This window comes from Triturus cristatus, chromosome 3_2, assembly GCF_964204655.1.
Source record: "Triturus cristatus chromosome 3_2, aTriCri1.1, whole genome shotgun sequence".
Classification (NCBI taxonomy): domain Eukaryota; kingdom Metazoa; phylum Chordata; class Amphibia; order Caudata; family Salamandridae; genus Triturus; species Triturus cristatus.
In genome coordinates, this window is record NC_140584.1 from 892328621 (window position 1) to 892345606 (window position 16986).

The window sequence follows — 16986 nt, forward strand, 5'->3', positions numbered from 1 at the left end:
TATGATTTATGAAGAAGGCAAGGGATCCTGTGGCGGTCTCTGGTATAGAGCGGTTAGTTTTCTAATAGAGTTATTTTAGAATAATTTGGGCTATCGAACTGCGAATTGTTCTAGGTCCGCAATAGCAGCAGGTAATTTGTTAATGAACAGCAAGCAGATCCATAGGGTAGGATGTTTTGATATGTAAACATTTTAAAGGAATGACATCAAGGAGGCCTCCTGGAACAAGGAACAACTCTATATGGGATGTTGGGTGGAAAAAAAAAACTCGTCCGTTGATAGATTTTTGAGTTTCAAAAAATTAAGTTGGAAATTGGCTGCACCTTGTGTGCCTTCGAGGTGACTAATACGTTTTGGTGTGTTATTTCAGGTGAAGGACTATGAGTGAGTCCATATTTTATACTTGTTTTGATAAAAAATAAAAAGTTATTTGTGATGAGCTCTATATATGAAAATAACATGGAAGACTATAGACCAGACGGTAAGGTGCATTGTTAATTTCATATGTAAAGCCATTTTAAGGAGTGTCAGCTGCAAAGATTGTGAAGTGGGTGCGAGGAGTCTGGAGTGGATGCATCTACATTCAAGGCCCATTCTGTTTGAGAGGCTATGATAAGTATGGTATTTGCAAGTGGAGGAAGGGTGGAAGACATTTTGAAAGAAGCAGCTTGGTGAAATGCAATAGGTTTTGCAAGGTCTTCAGACAAGTGGAGCCTCCCCTGAACTAAGGCACTCATTTAGAGTATGGCAAGCAGCCTGCTGTCTGCCACGGTGGCCAAGATCATCACCTCTACTACTCTGGCAGACCACATTTAGAAGTCTCTGTTGGCCTGGTGGTGATCTCTGTGCCTGCAAAGGAGAAATGTTACTGAAAATGTGCTGACAGACCATCATGGTTCATGTGGCTGCTCAGCAAGCTTTTTCTTTCTGAAAAACAAACTCCTAAAGTGGGAGTTTATTTTTGCAAAACAAAATACTACTGATCTCAAGGCCCTGTGCAGTTTCTCCCAGCATCTGGAGGTCATTTTCCTTTTTTGTTCAGGACAGCCAAGCATTTCCTTGCGGCCCTGAACAGAAGAAACACTACATCCGATTTTCTGTTCCAAATAGGGTCGCGTATTTGATGGTCCCAAGTCCGTCAGCCCATTGGTGGAGTAAGCGAGGGGGCCCCCTAGTGAACACATGACAACTGGTTGGGTTTTGAAAAAATATTATGACCCTCCAATATTATGGGAGCATTATTCCTCTTACTACTTCTAAGTGAGAAAGGTTAAAACATGGGGAAAAAAATGAGGTTACGATAAAAGCAAGAAAATGGTAGGGGCAAATTTGATTTGCTTTGTTTGCAGAAGGGCAATAGAACCGGGGAGCGAAGAGTAAGATTAAACAAAGGAAGGAAAAGGAAAGAAATGAGGGGGTTTACAGTCTTGTAGCAGTCAAAGAGGAGGTATGTTGAAGTTCCTTGGGGGATAAGAAAAATGAAAAGACATTCTAAGTCTAAAGTTGCTCAGTTACATGTAGGGTATGCTTTAAAGTGCTGTGAAAAGGGCAATTAAGAGTAATGCTTAATGCTAATCTTCCTGTCTTCATTTATATCAAGAGTCATCTCTTACCTAACTTTAGAGAATCGTCATTGCATGACATCATGGCCTAAAATGATTGTACTATAAAACACATTTGCATTCTAAAAAAGAAGGCTCTAAAAATTCTAAGAACTATTGCAGTGCAGTGTCTGGAACGTAGTGCACTGGAACGTCTAAAACTTAACACATGTGATTCTATAATGGAGTACCTAGAAGATTCCAGAATACAAAACTAAGTAGTTCTACAACAGAGCTCCCTTGATTTCTAAGAAAGAGTATTACAACAATTTTATAATGGCACACTTGGGAGATTTTAAAATAGAGTGTTCTGGCGAATCTAGAAAGGGTTCCCTACATATGCTGTGATAAAGTGCCTAGCAGAATGGAGAACAGAATGTGCTGGAGAATTTAGAATACTGTGGTATTGAGATTCGAGAAGAGGATAATCTGAGTATTATATAATTCAGTGCTCAAGATACTATAAAATGGAGTGCCCTTGAAAGTTTAAAAATTAGTGTCCTGCAGATTCTAGAACAAAGCGTCCATTGTATTAGCAGAGAAGGCTGTAGGAATTCTATTATTGAGTGCTCTGCAGATTCCAGTACAGAGTGCAAATGAGATTCCATAATAGGTCCCCCTTAGGATATTAGAACATAGCACACTACAGAGAGATATATAGTCCTGCAGTAATCCCAGAAGAGAAAGCCCTTACTAGTCTAGAGGGTGTCTATGGTAAGCAATAACAGAGGTAAGAAGTGTACCATAAATATTCCAGGTTGACAATATGCCCATAAGATTCTGCAAAAGAGAGGAAAAACGTAGCATTGAGGTTCTAATAAGATTGAGTGCCCTGGAAATTCTAGGACAGAGTGGCCTGGAGACTCTATAATAAGTAGTCATGGATATATAACTGGGTCAGAGTACCTACAAGATTTGATCATGGCAAAGTGCTATCAACATTAAACAATATTGTGGATTGGAAATCCTAGAATACAGCTTCTTTTCGAACTGCTTGCCATGAGATTTCAGGAATAGAAGAAGTCATCTGATGTTCTAAGAAAAGTGTCCAGGAAAGTCTATAACAAAAGCACAGTCAACCTTATGAGTTAGAGAACTTAGAGATTTTAGAAGAGAGTGTCCAGTAGATTTTAGAAAGGAATATCTTTCCAGAACAGGGTGCTGGTATTTCTAGGAAACGTATCCTGTGTATTCTAGAACTGTGTCCTGAGGATTCCAGAACTTGTTGTCTTGTATCTTCAGATTCTAGAACAAAAGGTTTAAGAGGACAAGTGAGGCGAATTTTAATAAAAGTCTCTTGATTTCGAGGAAGGGAAATCGTGAGAATTCCATAACAGACTGTCCAGGCGTTTGTATAAAATAATGTTATGAAGATCCAAGAACTTAGAGCTATGGTGATTTAAGAAGAAAGGCTCAGGATATTGTGAACCAGAGTACAAAGGAATTTCTATGAAAGGATCCCTCAAGGATTCCAGGAGAGAGTACCCTGAAGGTAAAAGAAAGGAAAACTCTATGGGTTCTAGTAGAGACCCCTTAAGAATCTTGGAAAGGTCATCATGACGATTTTAAGTCAAGCCCTCTGAAGTATCTAGAACAGAGGGACCTGGATATTTTATAATATATCATGCTTGGCCATTCTACAACAGACTACTATGGACTTTCAAAAAGAGAGTGTCTGAAAATTCTACAAAAGAGTACCTTGGAGATTCTTAAAAGTATAGCCTATGCTTGACTAGAGAATCCGAGGGATTCTTAAACAGAGATGCCCTAACTTTTTGGTGGCAAAGTGTCCTTGGAAAACAATAGAATACTTCTGCATGTTGATAAGCACCTGCCCTTGAACCTCTATATCTCTGTTCTCTCAGAATCCAAAACCCTACCTAAGCTTATGAGAATGTTATGTCAAGAACAAGAGACTAACATTATGCAATAGTCCTTTATTTCACCACTGTATCTCCTTTATTGCACGGCTCACAACACCTCTTCCAAAGAACATAGAACTCATCAACATTCCAAAGTTCAATAAAACATCGAGCATACAGTCATCGTCCTTCTTTTATTGTTACTGCTCACAACAGATAGATGTGTTTTATGAAGTTTATTATCTAGTATGGGACTTTTATGGCTGTGTTTTCATAAAGAATGGAAAAGTATCAACCTTTTTAGGATGCGTTATGGTAAATACATGTTATTTTCATGGTAACAGCATGAGGCATGTTGTCTAATGAGTGAATGGCATTGAAGAAAAATGTATTTTGTTGGGGTTTTGTGATGGATGTGGTCTTAGGCACGATTCAAGATCGGGCTTACATTGATTTTGCATGATCTTTGATTGGGCTTTAGTCAGAGTGCTTCAGAATCTAAGCAGTGCGCACAGTTGAGCGTATTATGGTTGATAAATGTAATCAACCATCAGATGCCTGCTTGTGGCTTCCATGTGTGTTTACTATATCTCTGCTAAGGGTGGAGGCTCGACGGGACTTTGGCATCATGCACAAATAGCTCTGGACGCACACAGCTAACATAGCATGTGTTCAAGTAAAAAGTGTTGTTTTGATTCCTTTTGGTTTCTGTACATGCAGAGAGCTGGTTTGTACAGCTGCCATTTTATTACTTTGGACAATTGCTATATATTTTCATGAGGAGATCATTTATGTCAGTTAGTGATTCATACGTTTGTGGATATTGAGTGTCAGTCAGTGCTGACCGTTTTTGCTTACTGGCAGGATAATTAATAAATTGAAAAACTTTAAAATGGATGAGAAATCGGGGAGATCACATGATGATCTCAAGAAGGACAGCATTTATAAGGCTATAGATAGATGCTCTTCTGAAATTAGTAGCAAGATGGAGATAAAATTAGAGATGTTAATTTCCCAAGGGTTGCCACATGGTGCAGAGAAGAAGCAATTCTGGTCAGCTATGAATGCAGACAAAAATAAAATAGGAAGCATGGGAAGAGTTGTCTTGTAAGATGAAACATAGTGATGATAGTATATTTCTGGCAAAGAAATATGGATCTGTTGAGGCAGAACATGGCTCTGTAGCCTCACAGGCCAGGATTGTGCAGTGGGCACAAATAATGGGAAAAAGAAAGGCCCAGAAGGGTTTTAAAAAGCAATGAATATGATGAAGAAGAATATTGTGGTACGATGCAATGAGTCATCTGGCACTGCAGGAGTGGAGATCAGTTGTTCATCAGACTTTGAGTCAAAGGATTAGGATTCAAAAACTGAGGATGAAAGGGTTACTAATCTGGAGGTGAGGGAAAAAGATCCCCCGGCAAATAGCATTTTTGATCCTTTTTAATAAAACCATCCGCTTTCATCTGTGTGGAATCCAGCTAATCATGTAGCTGAGTATATTGAATTGTGGTTGTGTAGACAAATCCCAAAAGATATTTTTATAAAGTTTAGGTCAGAATGTTCTAGAACTTCTTTGGCAAATAAAGTGATGGTTACCCTTGACTTGGATGCCAGAAAATCTGGATTTTATTAAAGACAGAGGTTAAATCTTCCTGGCCATATTTACAGAGTCCTGTAAACATTTATCTGGTTGATTTTCTTGCAGTTTTAGGTTGAATTCCACAGATGTACAGCAGTGGCGTAACGAAACTTGAGGGGGCCACCCTGCAAAGCACATGGAGGGGGCCCCCCTCCCACGGCGGTGCGGCCCACTATCTACCACTTTGACCTACCAGCCAGAAATCTAGCATATTTTGATTTGAAACCTTCAACATTTAAATGAAATGCCTCTATATTGTCTTTCTCGAAGTTCTAATGAGAAAGTGGGAAACACTCTTAACATACAAGCTATGCCATTTGTAACAATACTGTCAAAAGCAAATTATTTAACTGAGGCAGCAATCAGAACAATGCTAAGGAGCAATCCTATTGTCTCAGGTACACTGTCTATTGCTGAACAACAAAGAACAACTATGAAGGGTCTGAAATAGAATTGACAATATCTTGAAACTTTGAAAGACCAACCCAAACCTGCAATTCCATAAAAACTCGACTGACAATATACATGAGAAGTACACAAGCTATAACTTAGTATCCTGCGAAAGTCAAGCGAAATAGACTGGTGAATTATCTGCATGCCACACACTGGCGACTGTCAAGGGTTGTGCATGATAATAACGTGAAATGAGGAAGCAATTTCAATCATAATGTCATTATTAGTAAGCACTGAAAAACAGGCAGGCAAACAAGGCTGAGGAAGAAAACTGTTTGGATGCTTCAGAACATTGATGCAGATGTTTGTCTGTTTTAATTTATCATTTCTGTAGTGTAAACAATGCTAAATACAAGATTTAAGATACACGTATTACAGACAAGTGCAAGCAACACCTTAAATAACACTGCATGTAGAATAAAAACAAACCATATCAGCAAGTACCTAATGACAATCTATACAAACTGTAGTTGGTAAAGCAAAAGAAAAAGTGCAAATACTTTCAAAGGGCAAAATAAAGCAATCACCAGTCCAGCAATGTACAAAAATCAAGCATGTTTTGTAAAACAATCCAACTTTCTTCTTGCATCAAGGTGAAAATACTTTCAAAGTGCATGGTAAAAAGAAGTCCAGCAGCTTCCCTCACAAGGACTGACCTGAACCACCAGGGCCTCACTTCATGACAAACAGAGGCATCAGACCTCAGTGTGTCAACACTGGCGGTATTTACAATTAACTAACAGTATAGACACGCCTGCTAAATTACAGATTCCCCATTGCCTCCAAATGGCTCTATCGTGACGTGTGACACCGCCAGCCAGGCCTGGATTTTAAGCCAACAGCGCCTTGCATTCTGGGAGTTGTGCTGTGACCATCTAAGTAAGGGGTTAAACATTCCAGCATGCAAAGTGTTGTTGGATAAAAGCTACGAATGGACACGACATGGTGCCAATGCCACTTGGCAGCTATTTTTTATACAAGCACAAGGGGATGTTTAATTTCCTCAACACAAGCTGCAGAAGTCTGGCATCAAATAGCAAACACGTTGTGCGGAGAACCCATAAACGTGCTGTGTTTAGCCCCCGTGTCTGGACCTGAGATGTCATTCTCTAAGAGACCTAGTGGTAAAAGCCCACAGTTGTCTCTAATGCATGTTAGTGCCAGGCAGTGGTCGAAGTGGGGGGAGGGAAAAGTAGGAGAACTGTGGGAGGAGAATCAGAGGATGGGAATAACCAATGGATTGGGTCAGTGGGCGGAGTGAGAGGTGTGGCAGAAAGAGCAAAATATCCAAATTTGTAGTATTTGTTTCCCATTTCACTAACCGGTTACAGCTTATTACATTACTTAATTTAACCAATAGATACACATGTTTATTTAAGGTTAAATATGTGTTATTAGCATTTAAAATACATTTGTCTCCCAGCCATGGAGTTTCTGTCATCGGCACTTCTCCTCCCTTTTTCCACAAGAGCAGTTGAAATGAAATGAAATTAAATGAATGAAATGAAATGAAATAGCATTTATAAAGCGCATGGTTACCCGAAGGCATCCCAGCGCTAGGGCAGAAACCGAACTAAGCTGTGGCAATCAATTAGGGAAAAGCCAGGATTTGAGCCTCCTGCGGAAGACGGTGTGGTCTGGCTCTTTACATAGCTGAAGCGGCAAGGAGTTCCAGAGTTTAGCGGCGTTGTAAGAGAAGAGCCGGGCGCAACTTCTGGACCTCTTGATTCTGGGAACAGACGCCAGGTGGAGGTCATTTGAACGTAACCGCCTGTTGGCTTGGTAGGGCTGGACAAAGGAAGAAATGATAGCCGGTCCGACACATCCTAGCATCTTATGGGTGGTGCAGAGGGCTTTAAAGTGGACTCTTTCCTGAATAGAAAGCCAATGTAAAGACCTAAGTGCAGCTTTGGTTGACTGGCGGCTTGGAGTACCCTCAAGAATCCTTGCGGCACAATTTTGCATGATTTTAAGTTTCTTAAAGACCGCACAGGGAGCACCGAGATAAAGAGCGTTGCCATAGTCCAGGCGGGATAAGACAAGTGCCTGGACCACAAGCTTTCTTGCTTGAGGGGGTAGCAAAGGCAACACTTTACGCAGCAGTCTTAGAATATCGAAGTAGGAGGCAACAACTTTCCTTGCTTGGGTTTTAAAGCTAAGCTCAGAATCAAGCCAGAAACCCAAACTCTTTATTTTGGATTTGGGGACAGGCACAGAGCCCATACATGCTGGCCAGATAGAGGAAACCTCGAGGGGGGAGGGATTACCGAGCAACATTAGCTCGGTCTTATCACCGTTCAGTTTTAGATGGGAATGGCACATCCACCTCATCACCTCCTCGAGGCATGGGCCAAGACAAGTAGGGGAACTGCTTTTGTAGTTAAATGCCACCACTAATTGAGTGTCGTCGGCATATGTAATTACATGCACCCCAAAGGGTAGAACAATGTCCGCGAGAGAAGCCATGTAAACATTAAAGAGAGTGGGACTCAGGGACGACCCCTGAGGCACTCCACATTAAAGGGGCCTAGGGCTTGAAATGGCCTCGCCCTCGAAGACCTGGAAGGATCTACCCTCGAGGAAAGAGCACAGTCTATTTAGGGCTGTTCCTGTCACACCCAGATCTTTGAGCCGATGAATTAGGATGCGGTGATTAACTGTATCAAATGCCGCGCTGAGATCTAACAATATCACGGCTAGAGAACCACCTGCATCAAGAATCCTTCTAGAATCTTCCGCGACTGCCAGTAAGGCTGTTTCAGTCCCGTGAGAGGGGCGAAACCCATTTTGGGATGGATGCAGAAGTTTTCCAGCTTCAAGATGCCTACAGAGAGAGTTCAAACATGAATGGCAAAATATCCTAGTTTGCAAATGTTTTCCACATAACTATGGCTTTGCCATATTTGCCACATAATACATCATCTGCTGCATAATCTGACGATTTTAACTAATAAATTGTTTATAGCTCAAACACATCAAAAGTTACTAAAAAATGTGACTTGTGCTGCTGTGAAGTGGAGGGCCCTTTGCAAAGGTTGACTGGTCAGCTTTCTCATTGCTGCAGTTGTATGTTCCACTAGTACTAATAAGGAAACATCTTTGCAGAGACTGTTAGCATGTGTAAAAATTTAAAAATAATGAAGTATCAGAAAATTTACCGCACCACTAATACCAGTGTAGGGTATCAGAGCACTTGACATCACACATATTACACAGAGACAACTATTCATATGTGTGTAAATCACTGTGTAGGAATGGTTACATAAGACAAAGGACTACAAGGTGTAGGAGTCACATGACAACCATACTGGTAGGCAGCATAGTTTAATAGTGATTGGTCTGCAGAAACACAAACTCAGAATTAAAAACATAATACCATGGTTATGGAGTTCTCTTTAATAATCAGAATTGGTTTCTACCCAAATGAACCCTTTTTTGCTACATTAGGATAATCGAAGACTGGGGAAAAAACATAACACTCTAATTTATATCTTGGTGTTTGCATGCAGATCTTACATGACAGTTAATAGCTCACTGTTCTATGTTAGGATTTAACTTATTAACTGCAAGTAACAATAGGGTCTCTCTGACAAAAGCAGTAACCCACTGACCTATTCACATTATGTTCACTTTGTGATCTGCATGGCACATGTTCTTAGAAGCATGCACATTACACCTCTGCCATTCCTTTTCATGAGTCAAACCTTCCACTAGACAAAACACCATCTCTCTCTACTAAGAACATTAATCACTGGAGTTATCAATACATTTTTATTGTTGCCCAAAAATGTTGGAGGCCAGGAAGGGGGTAGCAAGTACTTTTAAAACCATAATATACTTACAAACACGATGCCCCCACCTGAAGTTAGCGCCCGGTGCGGTCGCACTGCCCTAGAGCCACCCTGCTCAAGGGTCCTGTGACCTCAGTGACAGAGTCACTGCCACTCTATGGTGTGCTGCTTCATAGGTCTATCCCCAAGACTGGAAGTGAACTTCATGGATAGTGGTGGACAGGCCTTCAAGGTTTATCCACAGTTGCCACCACTAAGGTCCACCTGCTGGTGCTAAGACACCAGGGCTTTTAAGATCTTGCGGCGCCTTCTAAGGTGTAGCACAGGAATGTGCTCCCTCAGGAGAGTGGTCTGGGAGCCTGATCATTAAGGCTGAACCTGGTTCACCAGTTCCACTTCAGTAGCTCTGACCATAGCGCCACATCCTCTCCCCCACTGAACACCATACTGCCGCACTGAGAGAAACTTGCACTGCACTGACCCGCTATAAACACCTGGATGTGACTCAATTCTAATTACGCACTAGACAAGAGCAATATGCTGCCTAAAAAAAATTAACAACATCCTAGAACAAGCATTGGCATAGCCAATAGGTCTCACCTTTGGGACCTTATAAGTGTTTAGCCATGCAACAGTTGCATAACTAAATACTTAAAAGGTCCCAAAAGCGAGACCTATTGGCTATGCAAAGCGGCCCTGCAGCCGCGAAAGTGAAAGTGATCACGATCAAACATCAAAGCGGCCGCGAAAGTGAAAGTAATGGCGGAAAAGCGCGGCGCGCGCGCCCGCGCACATGCACTGTAGCTCTAGGCTGGCCTGGTAGCACTTTTTGGAGCCCTCTCAATAAGTCTCGCCAGACCAGCGCATGCGCTGGGTCAGGCGAGACCTAAAAAGCAAACACTCATAGGGAATGCAGGACATGCAAGACATGTGAAATGTAAACAGGAACAACATGGTTACCTTTTTCCTTTTACACTCATTATTCTGAAATTAGTGAGTGCTTTTGCATGAAAAGGTAAGGCCATGACTACAGGGCCCAGAAGGGACCCGTTTCAGTTCCCATTGCTTATATCCTTTCAGAAACATAGGCAGTATGGTTTAAAAAGACCACATTCGTCAACACACAATCGCTGTACACATTTTGTTTTCCAATTCACCCATCAGGCAGGTATCTCAGTACCTCCAGGCAAGGTGCACTTTCCCACACAGGGAAAACAATGTTGTTCGAAGAGAGAGGAGTAAACAAAAGTATCACTTCACTGGCAAACACTGCAAAGTGGCGCTAATGTGTTTAGGTGTAAATAAATCAATCTGGCCACCTTGCAACCACTCTGTCTTGCTTTAATTAGTTATTTATTTTTCATATTTGGAATGTTTTATTTCTCTCCACAACACGTTTCCAGCAAAAATGTTATTGTTTTTTGGATCCATTTGACAGGGGAGTAAATAAACCAAAGGAGGAAAGAGAGGGTAATACCCGTTTCTTGAAGTCTTGGTTTTCACTAACTGAGGAGCGAGACAGAAAGAGAGGGAAGACTCGGAGGCTTAGAGGCCGTCACCGGGGCATGAGCTCACAGTTTAATTTATGGGGACTTGGGGAGGCTGAAGAGGCTTGCTTGCAGGCGCAGCCGTCTCCTCCGCTGAGAGTGAGGGGGCCCCTGGAGCGTGGGGGCCCCCCCGCACCACGGGGGCTGTGGGGGCCTGTGTTACGCCCCTGATGTACAGAGAGGTTATGGTGGAATCCAAAAATTAGAGTATTGTGTTGTGAAGTTGAAGAGAAGTTTACTTAGGAAATAAAACCTTTTGCTGTTCAGTATTGTGTTTGCAGCAACCATATGAAGGAAGATGGCTGTGTGCTCAGTGTTTTTATTGAACTTTGGAATGATGATAAGGTCTATGTCACTTGAAGGAGCTACTGTGCATGGTACATTAAACCAGATAGTGTGGTGCAATAAAGGATATATTGCATGGTAACAGAGTCTGTCTATTGAATAGAATGCAGATGTTCTGCCCCCCCAGTGGAAAATCTACATGTCTGACTATAAAAGACAACCCAACCACAAAACTATTCCAAACAAGTCAGCTGCCTGCTTTCACATAGTCAATGATCATGTTCTCTGTTTCCTAGGCACTACTGGAGATGTCCTGCAGTTTGATCTGGCAGAATTGGGTTTCAGCAGTCAGATACTTAACCAGGTATGCACGTTTTTCTTTAATCAGTCAACTGATTTTGCATATAGCGCCTTGGTGAACCCAAGGTCTACAAGTTAGGATGTTGATCCACATTGTGGAATAATTATTACTTCAAATGGTTAAAGCCAGGGATAAACACTAGAAAGAGCAATTCTGATCAAAACTGCCACAGCTGAACTGTTACCGTTGTCCTGAAATTTTTTATTTAGGACAGTTTGAGATACGCATTGAAATTGCCGAAACACAAGGTCACTGCAGCAGAACATCTTATTGTGGGATACCCGGGCCAACGGCCATGTGACTACTTTCTGTCCAGTGTTGGAGGTTCAGATGTACAAACAACCAGTGGTCGATGTTAGGGCGATCTGAGGGGCACGATGTGCCCCTACTGTTTTAATTTTAGAAGACTAGTTCTCCTACTTTGTGATAAGACAAGTGTCCCAGGATGGTTAATTCCAAGATTTGAAATGCATCACCTGAAGTGTCAGGCAGGGAGACTCTTATGCTGTGAAACTGAGGGACAGGCAGACAGCTAAAAAATCCTATTTGCCAGGGTGCCTTCTTGCCTGAAAGAAATATAAATCTGCACAAACGGTTACTCTGCAGATGTAAAGGGTGCTTGGAAGCCAGTATTGGCTTTAAATGATGGAATCACTTGAAGCTTCCTGATGACACAGTTATTCTTTTTGAGAGGTCTTGTAAGGGAGCTACCAGCTAAACCGTAAAGTGTGTGCTTTTAAAAGACAGTCATAAAAACAATTTGCACTACATACAATCTGGGTATTACTAAATTCTATATTTTGGTAGCTTTTTTCTATCTTAAACCTTTTTGAACATTTTGTAGCAGCCTATGAACATTTTGTAGCAGCCTACCTTATACTGTGTGTAATGCAAGTTTAAAATGATAACTCACATGTTCACAGTGTTTTCTGTCACAGACTGTGGGACCTTGTAGCACTGAAAAAACACAAGTCACTATTCTCCACTGTACCCAACCAGGATTCGATTCTGTGGCTCTCTGGTGCAGTGCATTAACTAAAACAAGGTTCATAATGTACGATAGTGCATTTCCCACTAAGCTGTGCAATATTTTATATGTAGTTACCTGATGGTGAAAGACTGAAAAAAGGTACAGAATATTTAGGGTTTTTTTAGCCATGCCTTTGACCACTCTCCTATGCTAATTCATCCACCCCCACTGTGCAGTCTATCACAATTCTCATATCTTTTTTGAATGCACTTTGACCACTGCAAACAACAATGGCCTAACCAATGGCCTCACTGGGTTAGTTTAACAAAGGAGATAGGGGTAAATGTTTAATTATTCACAACCAAATGTTTATACAAAATAACCATTTAAAAAAAGCAGCAATGGCATGCAGACAATCACATGCACAATTAAAGAACACATGGATTTAATTCTAACCTTCAAAACAAAGCATAATCCAATTTTCCAACTACTGAAGTTGGCAGTGTCGGGCTCAGCGCATAGTGACCACACTAGTAACAAGCATTTTAAATGCAATCAGTCTCGCTTTTGGGACTTTATATGTATTTAGCTATGTAGCACATTAGCCTGGGTTTTGAAACATTTACTGATCTTTAACATGGAGGGAAAGTAAGCACCAAACTGCATGACACACCAGGTATGGGAACACATGGAGAGAAAAATTGCCTTTGAGCAGGAAATCATATAGTCCAAAGCTCTGTTTTTGATTTAAACTCAGGGCCTTCGGTGGTCATATCACTGAAAATACAAGATTTAAAAAAAATATTATTGTCTATGGGTGCTCGTAGAAGACAATTTCTATTGACTGGAATCTAGAGAATGCTAAAGTGATTCTGGTATTTTACTGACCTCTGCTGGTTGTTTTCTATCAGAACAGTTAAATAGAGGCAGTTGCCAGAAAAATAGAAAAAAGAAAGTCTCACAGTAGAAAGCAATTCTGGTATTTTACTGATCTCTACTGGTTTTCTATCAAGACAGTTAAATAGAGGCAGTTGAACAGAAAAAAAAGTCCCTAACCGGAAGCAGACAAGTCCTAGGCCTGATCTCCAGAGCCCACCAAGTATATATATATAAGTGCATACTAATAATAATAATATATAAGTATATACTAAAGTATATACAAGAGGTCTCGAATGCTAGACCTAAAAATGGGACAGACGGGTGGAAAGAGAAGAAGGAGATGAAGAAGTTAGGAGTAGAGAGAGAGTAAGAAGGGAAGACAAGGAGTAAGAAAAGGGTGGTGGGGTCGTGTGCAGAGACAAGTCATAGAGCAGCAAAGTCAAAAGTTGAGGAAGAAATTCCGGCAGAGAAGAGGGAGGAACGAAGGAGGAGATGAAAGGAGTGAGTTTTAGATGAGAGGAGGGAGAGACACAGAAGGGGAGCAGATGAGAGGAGTAGAGGGTGGGAAATAGAAAAGTGAAGTGGAGGAGAGACTTGAAAAGGGGACAGCGATGAATAGAATATTTGAACAAAAAAAAGTAATACATCAATAAATGCACTTTTTATTTGAGCATCTTTGGAACCTCTTTGTCATCACACGAACTTCTCAAAAACAGTAGGTTTGTGTAAATTCAGGGATTACCTGGATACATTTGTGTGGACAAGCTCACACCTCAAGCACACTCTGACATACTATTGTCTCGTTGTCAAGGTGACTAGAACGTTCACTCTTGTTGGATTATGTACATTGTACACATTTAGAGTCAATATCCAACTTTTTTAGAATTCACAAGTAGTTTAAAGGAAACTCTTGTGAAGACAGTCGCAGATAGTCGGGGTTCCCTCTTGTATCAGTGTTTACACAGGTTTAGTGGTGCACGTGGTGTACATCGGTGCACGGGTAAATCAGTATTTACACAGGTGTAGTGTTTTTTTCTTTTCATGTGGGAAGCCCTTTCTGTTCTCTCCCCACTCTTACCTACACAGAAGTAAATCTTTGACGTTACTCAAGGCTGGAATTTACTTTACAATCATTTGTAGAAGAACACACATAAGAAACCAGCAATTTATGGGCGGTTGCCTAGGCTACTTTCAAGGCATCACAACACCTACTCCTTTCCTCTGTGTGTAGATATTCACACACTTCAAATGACACCATGATCTCATAAGTGTACTAGTGAGTAAATCCATTTGTCTGTGTAAAGTCACATCTTTTAAATAACAAAATGCATGTTATACTTGTGCGAAGAGCAGCTGTGCACCTAAATTCAATTTTAGTGCGTTCACATGGTACCAGGAAGAGGCCTAATGTACATAAATCCCAAGTTAATTACGACATAGTAATGTACTTTTACAAATATGTGAGAGCAGTTGTGCAATTCAAAAGAAATCTGACGGAAATTAAGGAAGGGGGCATAGTTTGGAAGCTGCTGTGCCCTCTGGAAGTGTCCCTGCAAAGGGGGTTCACTGAATCTAAAGAAACATCTAAAACAATTAATGTTGATTAGACTCCTACTTTACAATTAAAAGTATCATTACACGTGAACGCAGAGGTTTAACCTTGTTCGCACCGGACTCGTTTTTTATGCAAGATACAGTTCATTTTCCGAGTGTCTCCCCAGGCCGCTGTCCTGCAGCCAGGCCAGGGTCTGTGCACACAGGGGGGGAGGGGGGAGGAAGGGTCACATAAAGGGGTGCTCCTTAAGTAACTAGAACTGAGCACTTGTATTTGCACAATACTCGAATGTTTTCACACGACTGCGAAAAACGGCTTCCTATTGTGCTGAAAGCTGCCAGGAATCATAAGTGGTTGCGCATTTAACAGTAAATAGGAATGGAAATATTCTAGTTGAAACTTAATGTTTTCACCGAATACAAAATAAATATTGATGAAAACTAAAAAGACGTGCATTAAACTTAATGTTGACAGATACTGACGGCATTGTTTACAAATAAGAAAGTCCCATTAACCCGAGAGCGCAAATACCCTACTCAGTTATATAGCGCACTGAATCCCCCTTAGGCGCTGATATGAATATAATACATCACTGCAGATTCTGCTTTAATCCACAGAGCTATCGAACAGTCCGAAGAGCACAATCGATAGACGTGCTACTTTAGTGATGACTTTGTCAGAGACTGCGGCTCTCAAGGCCATCCATTAATCACAGACAGGTTCTGCCCAGTTTTATGCCTGCCTGGGGTGAAGATGTTGACGTGGACGGCTGTTTTTCAGTGCCAAGATACCCTTGGGTGACTCGTGCGCTTTATAAATGCACGTTATGTATGGACGTGCTTTGATATGTTAACAAGCATCCAGACACATCAAACAGAACGTCAGTGGGAGCTGCCACTGGAAGCCACGCCTTCCCGCCTGGTGCCCTCATCTCTAATGCAAGCAGGGGCAGAGGGTGCACACGTAGAGCAAGAACCAACCTCTTTCCGTCAACGTGTTGGGTCTGGGCACAGTCAAGAACCGAGGCATCCCCAGGTGTCAGGGAGACTTCTTAGAGCACACCTTCGCACTAGTGAGCGGATTAATGCAAGCACGGGGCAGAGGGTGCACCGGTGGAGCAAGAACCAACTCCTTTCCGTCTACGTATTGGGTCTGGGCACAGTCAAAACTTAAACAAAGATGCAAGCTAAAACAAGCATTGGCAATGCAATAGGACTCGTATTTACGCGAGTGCTATTGAATTGAAATCCTGGAGTGAGGGCGGGCGCGAGAAGGCACGAGCACGACCGGGAGTGCGTGGGAGGGAGGTGTGGGGCCCCAAGAAGTCATGGACTGTGGTGGGGGGGTAGGGAGGGACGGGAAGAAAGTAGTCTGCACAGTGAAGGGGCCAGTAGCCATGGAAGGATACAAATGACTGACATGGCTGTCATGGGGAGGGACTAACAAGCTTAAAACCAATCGGAAAGGCAGCATTTATGACCTAAGCCAATGAAGAAGATGGGCCAGAGAGTGGGCGGAGCTTCCACGAAGCTTCCACACTACAGTGTATACTGCATGCCTCGCAAAGCGATGGAAGCGCATTCGCGCTGCAACGTTAGGCGAGACCTAAAAAGGGAATAATAGGTATGAACAGGAGCGGCGCTATGGAAATGCAGTGGTGGGACAAGGGGCTGGGGGGAATTAAAAAAAAGTAAAAAAGAAACAAAAGAAAAGCTCACTTACTTGCCGGTTACCTCCTCTCCTCCGTCCTCTTCTGTAGTCTGCAGGAAACACATAGGCTCCCATATTCGTCTAGCCAATCACAACACTGCTGTCACCAGCATAACAGCAGCATCATGATTGGTCTGAGCGCCCTGGTTCAGCTGTCAGTCAGGGAGTGGGAGCCTATGCATGTTCTCCACCTGGCCTTGCACTAGAGCCCGGTGGAGAACATGCTAAGTGCACATGATGGTTTGACAGGCTCGAAACTGCCGGCCAAACCCTCACATGCACTTATGGTGCAGAAACCACTCCTCCTCCCCGTTAGGACAGCAAAGCCAT

The 16986-nt window shown here is 42.0% G+C and overlaps 1 protein-coding gene across 1 annotated transcript in view; it reads left to right on the forward strand.

Annotated features, from left to right (window-relative positions):
• The window catches only part of ITGAE (integrin subunit alpha E), an 847690-nt gene that overhangs the window by 484156 nt on the left and 346548 nt on the right, over positions 1 to 16986 (forward strand). Inside the window, exon 12 of the mRNA XM_085649316.1 lies at positions 11478 to 11545. Within this exon, the coding sequence (XP_085505442.1) occupies positions 11478 to 11545 (68 nt within the window). The remainder of the gene's footprint in view (positions 1 to 11477; positions 11546 to 16986) is intronic.